The sequence below is a fragment of the Rosa chinensis genome, chromosome 6 (genome assembly GCF_002994745.2).
Source record: "Rosa chinensis cultivar Old Blush chromosome 6, RchiOBHm-V2, whole genome shotgun sequence".
NCBI classification, from domain to species: domain Eukaryota; kingdom Viridiplantae; phylum Streptophyta; class Magnoliopsida; order Rosales; family Rosaceae; genus Rosa; species Rosa chinensis.
Genome location: NC_037093.1, coordinates 61,562,475 through 61,577,124, shown reverse-complemented (window position 1 = coordinate 61,577,124; position 14,650 = coordinate 61,562,475). Strand labels below are relative to the sequence as shown.

At 38.0% G+C, this 14,650-nt stretch overlaps 3 protein-coding genes and 1 non-coding gene across 6 annotated transcripts; all 4 read left to right on the top strand.

Annotated features, from left to right (window-relative positions):
* The first annotated feature begins 1,488 nt into the window (after window positions 1–1,488).
* Window positions 1,489–3,542, top strand: LOC112170203 (glucan endo-1,3-beta-D-glucosidase). Its single transcript, XM_024307400.2, has 5 exons — window positions 1,489–1,649; window positions 1,787–2,451; window positions 2,529–2,855; window positions 2,949–3,303; window positions 3,381–3,542. Exons 1-5 carry the CDS (start codon window positions 1,592–1,594, stop codon window positions 3,416–3,418), a joined length of 1,443 nt encoding a protein of 480 aa, XP_024163168.1. The 5' UTR covers window positions 1,489–1,591; the 3' UTR covers window positions 3,419–3,542.
* Window positions 3,543–3,803: 261 nt separating this feature from the next.
* On the top strand, window positions 3,804–7,111 carry LOC112170206 (protein LIKE COV 1). 2 transcript variants are annotated; one of them, XM_024307407.2, is made up of 7 exons: window positions 3,804–4,197; window positions 4,346–4,398; window positions 4,585–4,694; window positions 4,888–5,055; window positions 5,134–5,358; window positions 5,469–5,602; window positions 5,705–7,111. In XM_024307407.2, exons 1-6 carry the CDS (start codon window positions 4,009–4,011, stop codon window positions 5,573–5,575), a joined length of 852 nt encoding a protein of 283 aa, XP_024163175.1. In that variant the 5' UTR covers window positions 3,804–4,008; the 3' UTR covers window positions 5,576–5,602; window positions 5,705–7,111. The 2 variants fall into 2 exon arrangements, with proteins under 2 accessions (XP_024163175.1, XP_040365550.1); XM_040509616.1 differs by having other exon boundaries at window positions 5,702–7,111.
* A 1,155-nt stretch (window positions 7,112–8,266) lies between these two features.
* TRNAE-UUC lies at window positions 8,267–8,338 on the top strand. The gene has a single exon. It is a non-coding gene; the product is annotated as a tRNA-Glu (tRNA).
* An 88-nt stretch (window positions 8,339–8,426) lies between these two features.
* LOC112173694 (glucose-6-phosphate isomerase, cytosolic) lies at window positions 8,427–14,621 on the top strand. 2 transcript variants are annotated; one of them, XM_024311373.2, is made up of 24 exons: window positions 8,427–8,573; window positions 9,182–9,264; window positions 9,351–9,427; window positions 9,579–9,660; window positions 9,754–9,801; window positions 9,925–10,080; window positions 10,157–10,253; window positions 10,376–10,418; window positions 10,644–10,711; window positions 10,820–10,904; window positions 11,212–11,260; window positions 11,375–11,447; window positions 11,525–11,585; window positions 11,906–11,972; window positions 12,324–12,380; window positions 12,465–12,518; window positions 12,595–12,723; window positions 12,908–12,971; window positions 13,075–13,148; window positions 13,487–13,540; window positions 13,614–13,682; window positions 13,776–13,865; window positions 14,037–14,144; window positions 14,301–14,621. In XM_024311373.2, the coding sequence occupies exons 2-24, from the start codon at window positions 9,214–9,216 to the stop codon at window positions 14,349–14,351; spliced, it is 1,707 nt and encodes a 568-aa protein (XP_024167141.1). In that variant the 5' UTR covers window positions 8,427–8,573; window positions 9,182–9,213; the 3' UTR covers window positions 14,352–14,621. The 2 variants fall into 2 exon arrangements, with proteins under 2 accessions (XP_024167141.1, XP_040364918.1); XM_040508984.1 differs by lacking the exon at window positions 8,427–8,573 and adding an exon at window positions 8,784–9,045.
* Window positions 14,622–14,650: the final 29 nt, after the last annotated feature.

The following is a 14,650-nucleotide window of genomic DNA, read 5'->3' as shown; positions in this document are numbered from 1 at the left end:
AATGGTCGTGATCATAAATAATTACTGAATAATATCTCAATTAGTCCAAAATAATTACTTAATTATAGCTATATAGAGATTTAGTTAGCTACCAAACTCATACTTTATCGGAAAGTTGATAATGGTTATGAACTTATGATCGATAACATCATAAGTTGTTCATTAAAATACTGATCCAAGATAAGCATGTTGATTTTGCAGTAGTTTATAATATGCTAGCTAGAGGCCAATCTTTAGCATGTATCAGGCACTGGCAGAACAGAAGCTTTAGTTTGAATGTTTGAAAATTGAAATCATGGTTCTTCTCTATCATTATTCAAAGGTTACTTCGTCACCAATTATACTCAGCTTGCTAAAGTTGGTTTCCTTTGTGCGTTTGTTCCTGAAGTAAGCACATCAATATTCTACTAATATATGAGAAGCTTTTTTCACAGTGTGCTTTGATTGAAAATGCTTTACTTTCTATGTTGCTCAAAGTTCTTTCAAGCTGGAAATGTGGCCATGTTCTTAAAAGGAGAGACTGTATTCCTTAGTAAGGAAGTAAAAACATGCACTAATATGTGTATTTGTTTGATTTCTTTTTCTTTCTTTTTAACTAACTAAAGTGGAGGTGGAGTTGAATTGAAATCCTACAACTTTGAGGTAGAGAAATTACTCACGAAAACTACTAGCAAATTTGTAGTGGGCGGCCATACTATTTGGTCTATCCTATCGATCAAATTTCATAGAAGAAAAATTTTGATATTCAAAACACTTCATATTTATCATTAAGAATCAAAATATATATCAATTTATAAAAGGAATATGTTTTTGATTAAATGGTCGGACAAATCTAATACTCAGACTATCTTTGTGAAGAATGTCTAGTCAATAAGATGTGTCTTCATGCATGAGATCTTTACATGTGGACCAAAAAGCCACGTAATAATGATAATCTGAGAAATTCTAAGGTAGAGCAAACGTATCAGCCACGTGATACGTCTGGTTAATCATATATCTCTATTTTTTAATTGAATTTCAAAACTATCCATATTTAATTATAATAAAATACTCAAAACACCCTTCCTACATAGACAATAATTGGCTGACGTACGACGACGTGACATGCTGGCCATACCTAAGAATCTCTCATGATAACCAAATACACCAGTCCACAACGGTCGCAATAAAAGGCTATTTACGCCATTTCCTAAATACGATTTCAAGTACATGCATGAAAGCTCTCTTTCTGCATTTTTATCACTCTCACAATTAAGCCATTGGCTCCCAACTCCTCACCTTTACAAAATCAGAACCGCCCAGCCACGGTAAGCACCTTTCGTTTTTTTTCCCCCGGAAAAAAAAATATATAAATAAAATAAAAAAATCATTCAAACAGAAGCAAACGCTACACGTCGTACATACGCCAAAAAAAAAACTTACGTACAGAGATTCCAGTTTCTCAGGTAGCAGATTAGCACTGCACTTAACTCGATGTCCAATTTACTTTAGTAAAGTTGAAGCCCACCCCACCGAAAATTCACTTTACGGTTTTACCCCCAAGTCCCGTCATCTATTTCTTGCGCGCATCGCGTCGAAAACCAGAGCAACCATGGCGATCATCCTTCTTCACATTGTAGCCTTCTTCGTTATGGCTTTCAACGTTGCAAGTAAGTTTGAAATTCTTGGTCTGAAGATGAAAATATGTTTCTTTTAATGTAAATGAAATGATTCAAAAAAAGGGGTCTGTTTGAGTTGCTCTGTTTCCTACTTTCTTTAATCTGATTGTTGGTTTGATTGAATGCAGATTGTCAATCCTTTATCGGCGTAAACTACGGTCAAGTCGCCGACAACCTCCCGCCGCCTTCATCCACCGCAAAGCTACTCCAGTCCACCTCAATCCAAAAGGTCCGGCTCTACGGTTCCGACCCGGCCATAATCAAAGCGCTAGCCAACACGGGCATCGGAATCGTCATCGGAGCGGCCAACGGCGACATCCCTGCCCTTGCGTCCGACCCGAATTACGCGAGCAACTGGGTCAGCACCAACGTTCTTGCCTTCTACCCGGCAAGCAACATCATCCTCATAACGGTCGGCAACGAGGTCCTGACCTCCGGCGACCAGGGACTGGTGAGTCAACTAGTTCCGGCGATGCAAAATGTCCAAAACGCCCTCAACTCCGCATCTTTGGGCGGGAAAATTAAGGTCTCCACTGTCCATGCCATGTCGGTGCTGAAGCAATCTGAGCCGCCGTCCTCCGGTAGCTTTGATCCTAGTTTTGGTGACGTCATGAAGGCGTTGCTGGCGTTCTGTAGCGCCACCGGTTCGCCTTTTGCAATCAACCCGTACCCGTATTTTGCGTACCGGAGTGACACCCGACCCGAGACCCTGGCTTTCTGCCTCTTCCAACCCAACCAGGGGCGGTTCGACTCCAACACAAACATCAATTACATGAACATGTTCGACGCACAGGTGAGACCACCCCGGTTAAAGACCGTTATGCCTTTGAAACCAAATTGACCTAATTGTTAACTAACTCCTCTGTTTAGGTGGATGCAATAAAATCTGCATTGAACTCCATGGGGCGCGGTAATGTGGAAATTGTGGTTGCGGAGACTGGCTGGCCGTACAAAGGAGACGACAATGAGGTCGGTCCGAGTGTCGAAAACGCCAAAGCCTATAACGGTAATCTGATTGCGCATCTTCGATCAATGGTTGGGACTCCATTGATGCCAGGGAAGTCGGTGGACACTTACCTCTTTGCACTCTATGATGAGAACTTGAAACCCGGCCCTGGTTCCGAGAGAGCTTTCGGCCTCTTCAAGCCTGACCTTACCATGACTTATGATGTTGGTCTCTCCAAGAGTGCTAGCCAGGTGAAAATTCATCATCATGAACAGAACTAGTGTACATCTTAGTCTACATTGTAATTTTTTTTATGTTCACCATCGTCATTTTTGTTGTTGTAGACCCCCACCACGCCAACTGTGCCCAAGACGCCGACCGTGCCCACCACACCCAAGACACCCTCTGCAGTAGTGCCCAAAACGCCAACGAACCCATCTACTGCGCCGAATCCAAATAAAGGGGTGTGGTGTTTGCCTAAGAAGGGAGTGTCGGAGACTCAGTTGCAGGCTAACATAGATTATGTTTGTGGACATGGTTTTGATTGTAGTCCAATTCAACCGGGCGGGGCTTGTTTTGAACCAAACACGGTGGCTTCCCACGCTGCTTATGCCATGAATATTCTGTATCAAACCGCCGGTCACGATGCTCAGAACTGCGATTTCTCGCAAACTGCTACACTGTCCTCGAACAACCCTAGTAAGGCTTTCACCAGAATAAAGTTCATTTCACCTCAAGCATGCATTTGTGTGCTTATACTCTTTTGTTTCGTATAGGCTACGATAGCTGCAACTACCCAAGTGGGAGTACCTGAAGATATAGAGATAGATGGCCTCTGTGTCACTAAATAAACGTCACATTCTGAAAGCTAAAGCTGAAGGAACTTGAGAAGACTGAAATATGTAGGGGAGAAAAAAAAAAAAAAAAAAAACCTAGGATCCTGAATCCTTCAGGGTGTGTTTTGTGTAACTTATGATTGGGTTATATGTTTAGCCTGAAATTAGAAACCTTTCCTTTCCTCCAAATGGTTTTCTAAGAATTGTTTTGTGTAAATGTAAATGAATGAATATATAATTATATATGGTTTATGAGAGAGCTGTGGTTTCCTAAGAATGTGAAGCAATAACGTCAATATGTTGGTCTGTTTCATATTAATATGGCAATTACTGTGTAGAATTATCACATTTAATTTGCTAGTAACTGAAAATGAATATACAAAATGACACTTTGACAGACTTAGGAATCCCAAACGATGGCGTTTGAAGGGGAAGGCACTCTGTCTTAGTGTGATTGGTTAAATTTGATTTTCAATTAATAGTGGTCCGAGTATTTCTCGCAAACTGTAAGGGACGCAGAGGCAGAGAGACACCAACACCCAAAAGCAAGAACAAGAAGGGAAACACAATGGCAACGAGAGAAAGGGAGAGAGATCTTGAGCTCCTGATTCGAGAGAGGGAGAGGGATCTAGAGCTTCTTATTCCGGTTTCGAACCCCGAAAATGCACCTCCCAAATCCTCCAACTCCTCGCCGGAATCTCCAGCTACCTCCACAACATCAACATCATCTCATTCCCATCATACCTCCGGCCGCGAGGTTTCTCCTACACATTCACATATTGCAAAACATAATTTCATTAAGGATCCTTTCATTAAATAGAGATTTTTTTGTTAGGATATGATTGACGTGTTAGATTCTATTCCTTGTGTTGAAAGTTACATGAATTTTCTGCTTGCTTTGTCAGGCATTTTCAAAAGTCATTCAGAGCTGGGCTTCCAAGAAGTTTATGACAGGATGGTAACTTCTCATCTCTTCTATTTTCTTACTCTAACAATGTCAATCACTTCGTGGGATATTTATTTTTTATTTTTTACAGATACCCGTCTTGTGCTAAAATATCTGGCATTTACGTGCGTACACAGTACATAGCAGAGAAATTTTCTCCATGAGTTTAATGATTTTTTCTTATCAATATATTTACAGTGTCATTCTTCTTCCAATAGCCATTACATTCTACGTGACGTGGATTTTCATTCGTTTTGTGGATGGTTTCTTCTCCCCAATTTATAATCATCTAGGAATCAATGTTTTTGGTAAGTCGAATTACTTACTGTGTATAATTTCATTTGTTTGGGTTCAGTTGGTCATGAAATAGTAAGGCTAAGACTTGAAAGTAAAGAATTTTCTAAGCAAAGCAAACGGTAATTCCAACTCTGATGAATTCAACACTTTAGGCTGAAGGAAAATCTCTTATCATTTTTCGTTGCAACTGATTTCAATCTGCAGGCCTTGGATTCGCCACCTCTCTCATCTTCATCTTCCTAATTGGTGTTTTCATGCAATCATGGTTGGGAACTTCAGTTCTAACCGTATGGGAGTGGTTTATTAAGAAAATGCCGCTTATAAGCTATATATATACTGCCTCAAAGCAAATTAGTACAGCAATATCACCAGGTATATGTAAACTATCATACAACGTTGTCTGAGCTTCTAGATTCTGAAACTTAGACCCATTTGACATCACTTTTGCAGATCAGACCTCTAAGGCGTTCAAGGAAGTGGCTATCATAAGGCATCCAAGAATCGGAGAATATGTATTGGGATTTATTACAAATACAGTTATTCTTAATCGAAGGAGTGTAGGAGAAGAACTCTGCTGTGTTTATATACCTACCAACCACCTTTATCTTGGAGACATTGTTCTTATCAGTCCCAAAGATGTTATGAGGCCTAATCTGTCAGTTCGAGAAGGAATTGGTATGACAAATTGTTCTGTACATGATTTTTTCTTTTCTTTTTTGGTAACTATATATTAGGTGGTTGAAGATGAAAATTGGCATGAGCTTTTCGGTTTTAATGTGCTGCAGAAATTGTTATTTCCGGAGGTATGTCAATACCCCAATTGTTAACTACAATAGAACCACTAAACATTCCACCAGAAAGAGTTCCCCACTTTGAAACCCCAAAAGAATGAGGATGTCAATTCATATTTCATACAATGGTGAGAGTATTTCACTTCTTTTTCCTTGGATTGTTGTCCTTCAGGTTGATCATGTAATGCAATGAACACTTGATTAATTGATGTTTCGAATTGCAACAGCAGTTGTCAAATTCAAACAAAGTTCTGCAGACGAAGAAGGTTAAAGGCTCGAAAGTAGCTGGATCATCAGTACTACTGTATAATGAAGTGAAGAAATTAACAAGAGCACATCAATCCTGAAGAGATGCCCCATTAACCAAACTATACACAGCCACAAACTGGTAGTACCGTTCATGCTGTTTGTTTACAAGAGAATTACCTCTTAAGTTTTCACCATTGATTCCAAATTGTAAATGCATGCATGTTTGGTTATAGGTTTTATCTTATCCTTTTGTCATTCTGATTTAACTTCCCCCACCTACATGTAGTCACAATTCCAATATCGAACTAGATTGATTTCAACTAACTTTGGACTTTGGATATGATAAGTGCAAGGGATTTCCTTCTTTTGTTTATCATGTACGTACATCCACTGTTGAATAGAATTTTTCTATTAGAATGAACGAATTATGATGGAACAATTAAATCAAAGAAAATTTGATTCAGATGTTATTGAATTCTCAAACAGAAGTACAAAAAAAATACCCAAAAAACAAAGTATCCCATTTACACCAGCAATAATGAGGTCCTGATCACTTGCCACTAAATTCATTGAAGCCTACATTGCTTGGCAGCAGGGATTTGTTGATCAAAATATGAACTCGAATTCAGCGGCCTCGAACTTTTGCATGATATCACAGGAGGAACATTGTTGAAATTCCACATGGCAGGTGAACATGTTTGAGAAAATCCAGGACAGGATATTGAATTCAGATGGTTAGAAGAACATGTCTTTATCACTGGTTTCTCATTAAAACTTGCAAGAATTGCCTCGCAACCTTCGAGTGATATGGGTGGGATTTCTAGGGTCTGCATAGTAGGAGGATTCCGCCACCGGGGCAGAGGAGGCCCGGTGACAAGAAGCGTCTTAAGCAATGGACCGGCTTCCATCAGAGCCTGCAACAACTTCCCTTTTTGAGGCAGACTCTTGCCTTTAGCAATATAATCAATTTTAGCATCCAAACCAAAAGAGGCCACTACACCAGTGGGAATATTCTTAGTAGTCCCGATAAGTTCTTCTGTCAAAGGCTGGTTCAAAAAACTCGTGTGGCTAGAATCGTTGATATTCGAGAAATCTGGTGAAGAAAGTGCATCAAATAAGGAATCAACAAGAGAAGAGTCATATTGAGGATTAATGATGCCGTTCGACTCAGATATGCCTGAGTTTGCTTTTGGGGGCATGAAAATGGGTGGGACAACATTAGGAAACTGTTCAATTGGAGCAGAATTAGGGTTCATCTTGTTTAAGATTTGCCGCAACTCATTTCTGGCTTCATCTCTTTCTTTATATGCAACCTGTAAAAGACTGAGTATCTTGTTTGCATTTTGTTGACTCTTAGCTACTAAACTCTTCACTGATTCTAGTTCAAGGGTGGTGCTCAAAATCTTCTGCTTCAAGTCATCTGTACTCTGTGAATTCAAAACAGGTAAATGGTCGAAAATGGGAAAAACAACGTGTAATACACAATACAGTATTTCAATTTTTGAAAAAAAAGAAAAGTTAAAAAGAAATAATATATTGTAACCAAAAGAAAAAGAATAATATATTCTGCTTCATAAACTTACTAATACCATAGAAATATTACAAGCTAGCTTCGATCAATATATAACTTCGATTCACATTGTTATCAAAAGAATCAATGCAGCTTCTGTTCGTGTCTATACAGAGAGAGTATAAAACAGAAAAAGTGCTCATTTATTCCATAATTGTTAATAAAAAGAATCATATGGATATTGAAAATTTTAGATAGATCCATTTTTTGACAAAGAAACTGCAAGCATTTTTAAACATATATATCCTCATCAACACTTGCGAAAATAAATATCTTTAGACCAACTCGATCTCCTAAACACTTGCATTCAGATTAGAAAGACCGGGAATGAATACAGTGCAGAAAAATATACCAAGCTGAATATAATCACTGCTAAAGCATCATAAAACACAGGATTGAAGTATAACAAAACAATGAAGTTTTGAACTAACTGCAAAGCCAAGCAATAACCACGGCAAGAAAGATTAACAAAATGTCACTTTAAACAAGAAATGATAAGAATGACGCACCTCTTCACAAGTCATCCATATAGAACTCAAATCCTCCATAGTAAGTGTGAACGAATATATCACCCTCTTTGGTAAGAACTTAAGAAATGTAGAAAGAGAGCATGTAAAAGAAAATGAGAGATTGTGAGTTTCGACCAAAGTCAAATGTGACTTATTTATAGAAGATCCAACAAGGCATGATTTATCATTAAAAGAATCCAAGAAACCACCATCGTGGTCAAAGAAATTAATAAGAATATTTTCATAAAATCACTATGCATAAATTAGGACAAGAAAACATTTAATATAATTTACTATAAATTGTATCTATATTTATGGAATGCAAATTAATTTTCCGCGTTTTTACTTAATTATATACATTTGGGGATTGGCCACTTTCCATGAATGGCCTATTTCAAATTAAAGTTTTCTTTTGGTGGCTGATGAGTGTTAAATTTTTATTTGGAGTAAGATTAGCAACAGCATCCGTTGTCGTCCAGCGGTTAGGATATCTGGCTTTCACCCAGGAGACCCGGGTTCGATTCCCGGCAACGGAATTTTTTTTAAATTTCCCTTTTCTTTTTTTTTGGCTATTCCACGTGTCCAAACGGCATGAAAAGCACACACACTCTCCACATGACGACAGAGACTGGGCTGCGTGACAATTGTAGGCCGAAGCTTCTCTCGAATCTCTCTCCGATTCTCTCTGCTTCTTCACCTCTTTCCCGACTCGTCCCATCTATAAACCTATCTTCTTCTTCTTCACCTCCTCTCACTTTCTCAAACTCTCAGGTATGGCTTTCCTCCTTTAAATATTAATCGTCAATTTAGTTATTTATTAATTAAATTTTATTGTTCTCTCTCGCCTCTCTCGCTTCCTTTCCTTTTTTTTTTTTTTTTTTCATACCCGATTGAAATTTCGGTCAAATGTTGAGTACGACCTGCTGTTATGTTACCATCTTTGGTAACTGAAATTTCGGCCACTGAAATAACTGTTATGGATTTTTGAACTATATGTTGCGTTTTGGTTCATCTCTCCGGAGAGACGATAGGAACTGGTAGATATATCAGTGTAGATGATCCGAGTTTTCCTCGTAAACCAGTTATAATCTGTTACTTGAACTCACCGGAGCTCCTCGGTTACTCGCTTCGGCTTTTTGTATTGTTTACTGAGTATACTAGACTGGAAATCGGAAATTTGATTCAGCGTCGCTGTTCCATTTTCCACTTTGCGCTTGCTAGAGAGGCGGAGAGATTTTCTGCAGTATGGGTTTCATGGTTAATGTTTCGTAGTTCTCGTATAATTTTTTTTTTATATGATTTTTTCTCTGTTCTGAACAATTCATGAAAATAGATTCCTAGTAGGTTATACGGTAAGCAATAATTCATTTTAAATACAGGAAATTTGAAGTGTTTTTCGGCGTATAATCAAATGGCTTCATCTGCTTTGATCTCTGATACTGAGCCTTGGAAAGATTTGAAGGTAAATTGTTACAGTACCTTTTTGCAGGGTGTAGTATGAGAGTAGTCTAGCATCTGTAATAAATGTGAGATAATTTTGTTGTGCAGGGCCATGTTGAGGAAATAAACAAGACCCATTTGCGTGATTTGATGAATGATGTTAACCGCTGCCAGGCAATGATGGTGTATGGTTCTCTGTTGCAACTCTTTTAAGGCTTTGATTTTTCTTTTCTTGTTTTCCTTGTTTTGTGTTAAACATGAAGCATTTGTCATGAATTTTGCTGTTTACCATATCATCTTTATGTAATTGACTTGAGCGTGTCTATATTCTAATAGTGAGTTTGATGGGTTGCTGTTGGACTACTCGCGGCAGCGTGCAACCCTTGAAACCATGGGGAAACTGATCAAATTGGCAGAGGTGGGTTTGGTAAATACATTACTTGTCCTTCCTGAGGACGGGGAGAGGTGAAGATATTGTTTTCTAATCAGTGTTGTCTTTGCTACAATGCAGGCTGCAGGCCTCAAAGATAAGATCAACCGAATGTTTGCCGGAGAGCATGTATGTTCAAATTAATCTTCCTTGGTCAATTATTATTTGAACAAATGTGGAATTAAATAACGTAAAGTTACTGATTTGCCATGTCAATCTCTTACTATCTTTTCTTTTTGGTGTTGCCTTCAGATAAACAGCACAGAAAATAGATCAGTGCTTCATGTAGCTCTTCGTGCTCCAAGGGATGCAGTTATACAGAGTGATGGGAAAAATGTGGTCCCAGATGTTTGGGAAGTTCTGGACAAGATCCAGAAGTTCTCTGAAACAATTCGGAGTGGATCTTGGGTATGTTCCGCAATCTTTTTTTACCTGTTTTGTATATATAGTGCTTGAATTCTGGAGTAAATGGCCTTGCTGTTAGGTTGGAGCCACTGGAAAAGCACTGAAGGATGTTGTTGCTGTTGGTATTGGCGGCAGTTTCTTAGGTCCTCTGTTTGTGCATACAGCTCTTCAAACAGGTTAACATACGCATGCCATGTATTGATTCTCTGCATTGTTGGCTTTCCTCATGAAATTGATAATGCTTGCTTCAGAACAAAGTTTACCCCATGTTCATTGGTTTACTGATGACATCCTACAGATCCAGAGGCTATTGAAGCAGCAAGAGGACGGCAGCTGCATTTGTAAGTATTTATGAATTGCTTTTAAATTTATAATTATTGTATTCTCAATATCAGTGCATTTTTTTTTCTTTTTTTGAGAAGACAATATCAGTGCATTTAAAAGCTGATGAGATGCAAATACTTGAGCCACTTTAGGAACTTTACTTTTTTCTTGAGCACAGAGAAGTTGATACCTGTATGTTAATCTTTTTCTTCAATCAATCATCTATCTTCTTTTTGATGCAGCCTTGCAAATGTTGATCCTATTGACGTCGCTAGAAATATTGCTGGGTTGAACCCAGAAACTACCCTTGGTAGGTACACATAAGCTATTTAGATCGCCAAGTATTGGCTTTTGCAGGATGTAGAAGCATTGGATTATGTGGATTTCTTAATGCTCATCTTTCTGTTGATATCTGCAGTTGTGGTAGTTTCGAAGACCTTTACAACAGCTGAAACTATGTTGAATGCTCGGACCCTTAGGGAATGGATTTCATCTTCTCTTGGGTTAGTGCATTACTACCATAAATACTTCAAGTATATGGGTTTAACAGTTGTTTTAACATTCAAGTCTGGTTTAAATATGTGATGATTACATATGGTCTTAAGTTAATTTTTGTTGGGATAATTAAGGATATCTTGAATTAGCTTTGGAGTGAGTGGACTTTTCATATTCAAAATAGCATAGTATCGTTATCTTCAAATGCTCTGAAGCTCGAAATGAAAATTTTATTACTATGGACTGCAGTTGCAAGTATTCAAGATTAGGGATTTAGTACGTCTTTTGTAGTTAATCAATGATGGGTTTTTTCAGACCTGCTGCAGTGGCAAAGCATATGGTAGCAGTTAGCACTAATCTTACGGTATAAATTTTTGTCTTTGTGCTCTTTTATTAGTTAATCAAGTATTTTACCCTCAACTATGCTTTAAAGTCTGGCCATCCTCATGTATTTTATATGTAAATGTTTCTGTTTCAGCTTGTAGAGAAGTTCGGGATTGACCCTAAGAATGCTTTTGCATTTTGGGACTGGGTTGGTGGTCGTTATAGCGGTAAGTTGTTTTCCTTCTTATGTGGTTATTTGTATTAACTTGATATTAGAATCATATTTTTAATTTTCTGATTGCAGTTTGCAGTGCTGTCGGAGTGTTGCCCTTGTCTCTTCAGTATGGGTTTTCAGTTGTTGAGAAGTACGTCCTTCATGGTTCTCTCAATTATATTTCAGTCACTACTTTGTGATATATAGATTTGATTTCCTATACAATGTTAGGCACTGATTAAGTAAACTCTTTATTATGTCTGTCTAAGTAGACACTGACAATATTCACCTGTGGCACACTAACAAGGCTTTTAACTGCAATTTTTTTTTTCTTTGGATATTAATTGTTTATTTTACTCCAGAAAGGCATGCTCCTGTTCCTCTGTGTTTTTGTTTTGAAAAAATCCTCTTTTTATTTAAATACTTGGTGAGATGATCATTGAATGTTGATGTTTTGTATCATACTTAAAGATTCTTAAAGGGAGCTTTTAGCATGGATCAACATTTCCACTCATCACCATTGGAGAAAAATATACCTGTAAGTGCCTCAAATTGTTTATAACATCATTATGGTTTTAGTGATTGCTTAGATTACATTTCCTACTGGAAATGGCAAGCATGATGGAGTAGTGGCAAGTACCTGTAACACTGTCGGTTTCAAAATTATCTGTCAGAATTTACTTAATATACTATTGGAAATAATTTACTTAACGTAGTATTCTTTCTTTATTCCTTTTAGTGTAATTATCTTGGTAACCATCCCGTGGACCGCCTTTACTATTAAAGTTTGGGTAGATTGTCATGAACTCACGGTGACGTTTAGATAGTTATGTTTCATGTAAGGCTTTATGGGATTGCTGATATATATAACATTTCATCTCTGATTCAGGTTCTTTTAGGTCTGTTGAGCGTATGGAATGTTTCGTTTCTTGGATACCCTGCAAGGGTGAGTATTGCTTTCTCATTTTCAGATTTCATTCTATTAAGCAGCAATGAGTTTAATTTCTTACTTTCTGCTTTTTCTTCTTAGGCTATCTTACCTTACTCCCAAGCACTGGAGAAGCTTGCTCCTCACATTCAACAGGCATGTTTACACTAGCGCTTCTCCCATGTTTTCATATTCACTGATCTTATGCCTTCCAATTTTTACTTCACTTCAGGTTAGCATGGAAAGTAATGGCAAGGGAGTATCCATTGATGGTGTACTACTTCCGTTTGAGGCTGGTGAAATTGATTTTGGTGAACCAGGAACAAATGGTCAGCACAGCTTTTACCAACTAATTCACCAGGTGATCTAGATATTATGTCATATTTTCGTTCTAATGTGAAAACTGGTTGTATATATTTAGCTATCAGAATTGTTCTACATTCAAATGTGCATTAAACCATCAGTTTTCTGGTGGTATGTGAAGGAAACAAGAAATTTGTTGTGCTCTAGTGTGAACATTAACACCTTTTCTTCCTGAACTTCAGGGTCGCGTTATTCCTTGTGATTTCATTGGTATTGTGAAGAGTCAGCAACCTGTTTACCTGAAAGGTACCTAGTCCACCACTCTTCAGACCAGATTTTAGAATTCAATTGCATGGTCAAAATTCTTTTTATGTAATGCAGTAAATAATGTTACACAAGTTTTCTGCAGGTGAACTGGTGAGTAACCATGATGAGCTCATGTCCAACTTTTTTGCACAGCCAGATGCCCTTGCATATGGGAAGGTACACATCATACTTACTCCCTCATCGATGTTTTTGTTAAACTTATTCCTTTCTTACGTAAAGTGGAGAATTGAAGATAAACTTATCATCTGACCCAAACACCACCCAGTAGAATATAGGCTTATCTTTTATAATGACAACTTTGTATACCCTTTGATTCCTTTCTGTTGAGAAAATTGAGTTTGCAAAAGATTTTAGGAAGTAGTGACACCAAGAGAAGCTAAGCAATTTGGCCATTTGCAGTCTCTAGTTGGAGAAGACATATTACTGCATTTGATTGTTTATGAATACAATCTATCTACAATGATAATGTTTAACCAAAAGTTGGTTATTTGTAGACCCCAGAACAGCTGCAAAAGGAGAACGTTGCACCGCATCTTATCCCTCATAAGGTGAGTTTCTTTCTGGTTTGGTTATTGGCTTACAGGTGAACCAGTCATGCTAATTATGAGACATCTGCCACAGACTTTTTCTGGAAACCGGCCTTCTCTTAGCCTTCTGCTTCCATCACTGAATGCTTACAATATTGGACAGGTTTGGGATTTGTTCTCCATTTTCCACCATTTGTTATGCCTAAACTTTTGAACTGCCCCTGCATTCTAATATCGATATCTTGCCTGTATCCAGTTATTGGCAATCTATGAACATAGAATTGCAGTGGAAGGTTTCGTATGGGGCATTAATTCTTTTGACCAGTGGGGAGTAGAATTGGGGAAGGTACAAGAATCTTATCAAGTTGATCTCCTAGTAGACCAACTTGCTGCCATGAATGAATATATGTTTTCTTATTGCATTGACTTTCATATGTTTCCTTCCCAAATTTAAACTTGCATTACTTTTTTGCACCTCATATTATTTACCATATGCATTTCGTGTCTGTAAAACCAGTCGTTGGCAACTCAAGTCAGAAAGCAACTCCATGCATCTCGAACCGAAGGAAAAACTGTTGAGGGCTTTAATTTCAGTACTAAGACGCTGATGACAAAGTACCTGGAGGTATGCAAATGATCCTTATTATCTCAGTCATCTAGAAAAGTTGGAGTATACATGGTCTTAAAGAGTAGCCACAAGTTTCTCAACTTGTTTACTGTTGCACAGTTTGAGAAAAGATTCTTGTACTGTCATGACATTAAAATTACTTTTTGCCTGCAGTTAAGTTCAGATATCCCTTCTGAGCTACCCACACTTTTGCCCCGGATATAATTGCCTTTGCCTCTGCTGGCAATGTTTTTCTCGAGTATCTTTGGCGGAACGAATAATTTCAACGTCTTCCCAACCCAGCACAAGTGATCTGTGCCTTGTGCTTACATTTCTGCTAATGTTAACTTTACAATTTTGGGCTATTATTGTAGTTGAATTGATAATGCTCTGGGTCAGAAATGCTGCCCAAACAAGTGAAACAACTACACTATATGTCATAATTGAAGACTTTTAATGTGTTTGCTTTACACGCCAAAGTGGTTACACGCCAAACTGGTTACTGCCCTATGTATTTTTCCGTT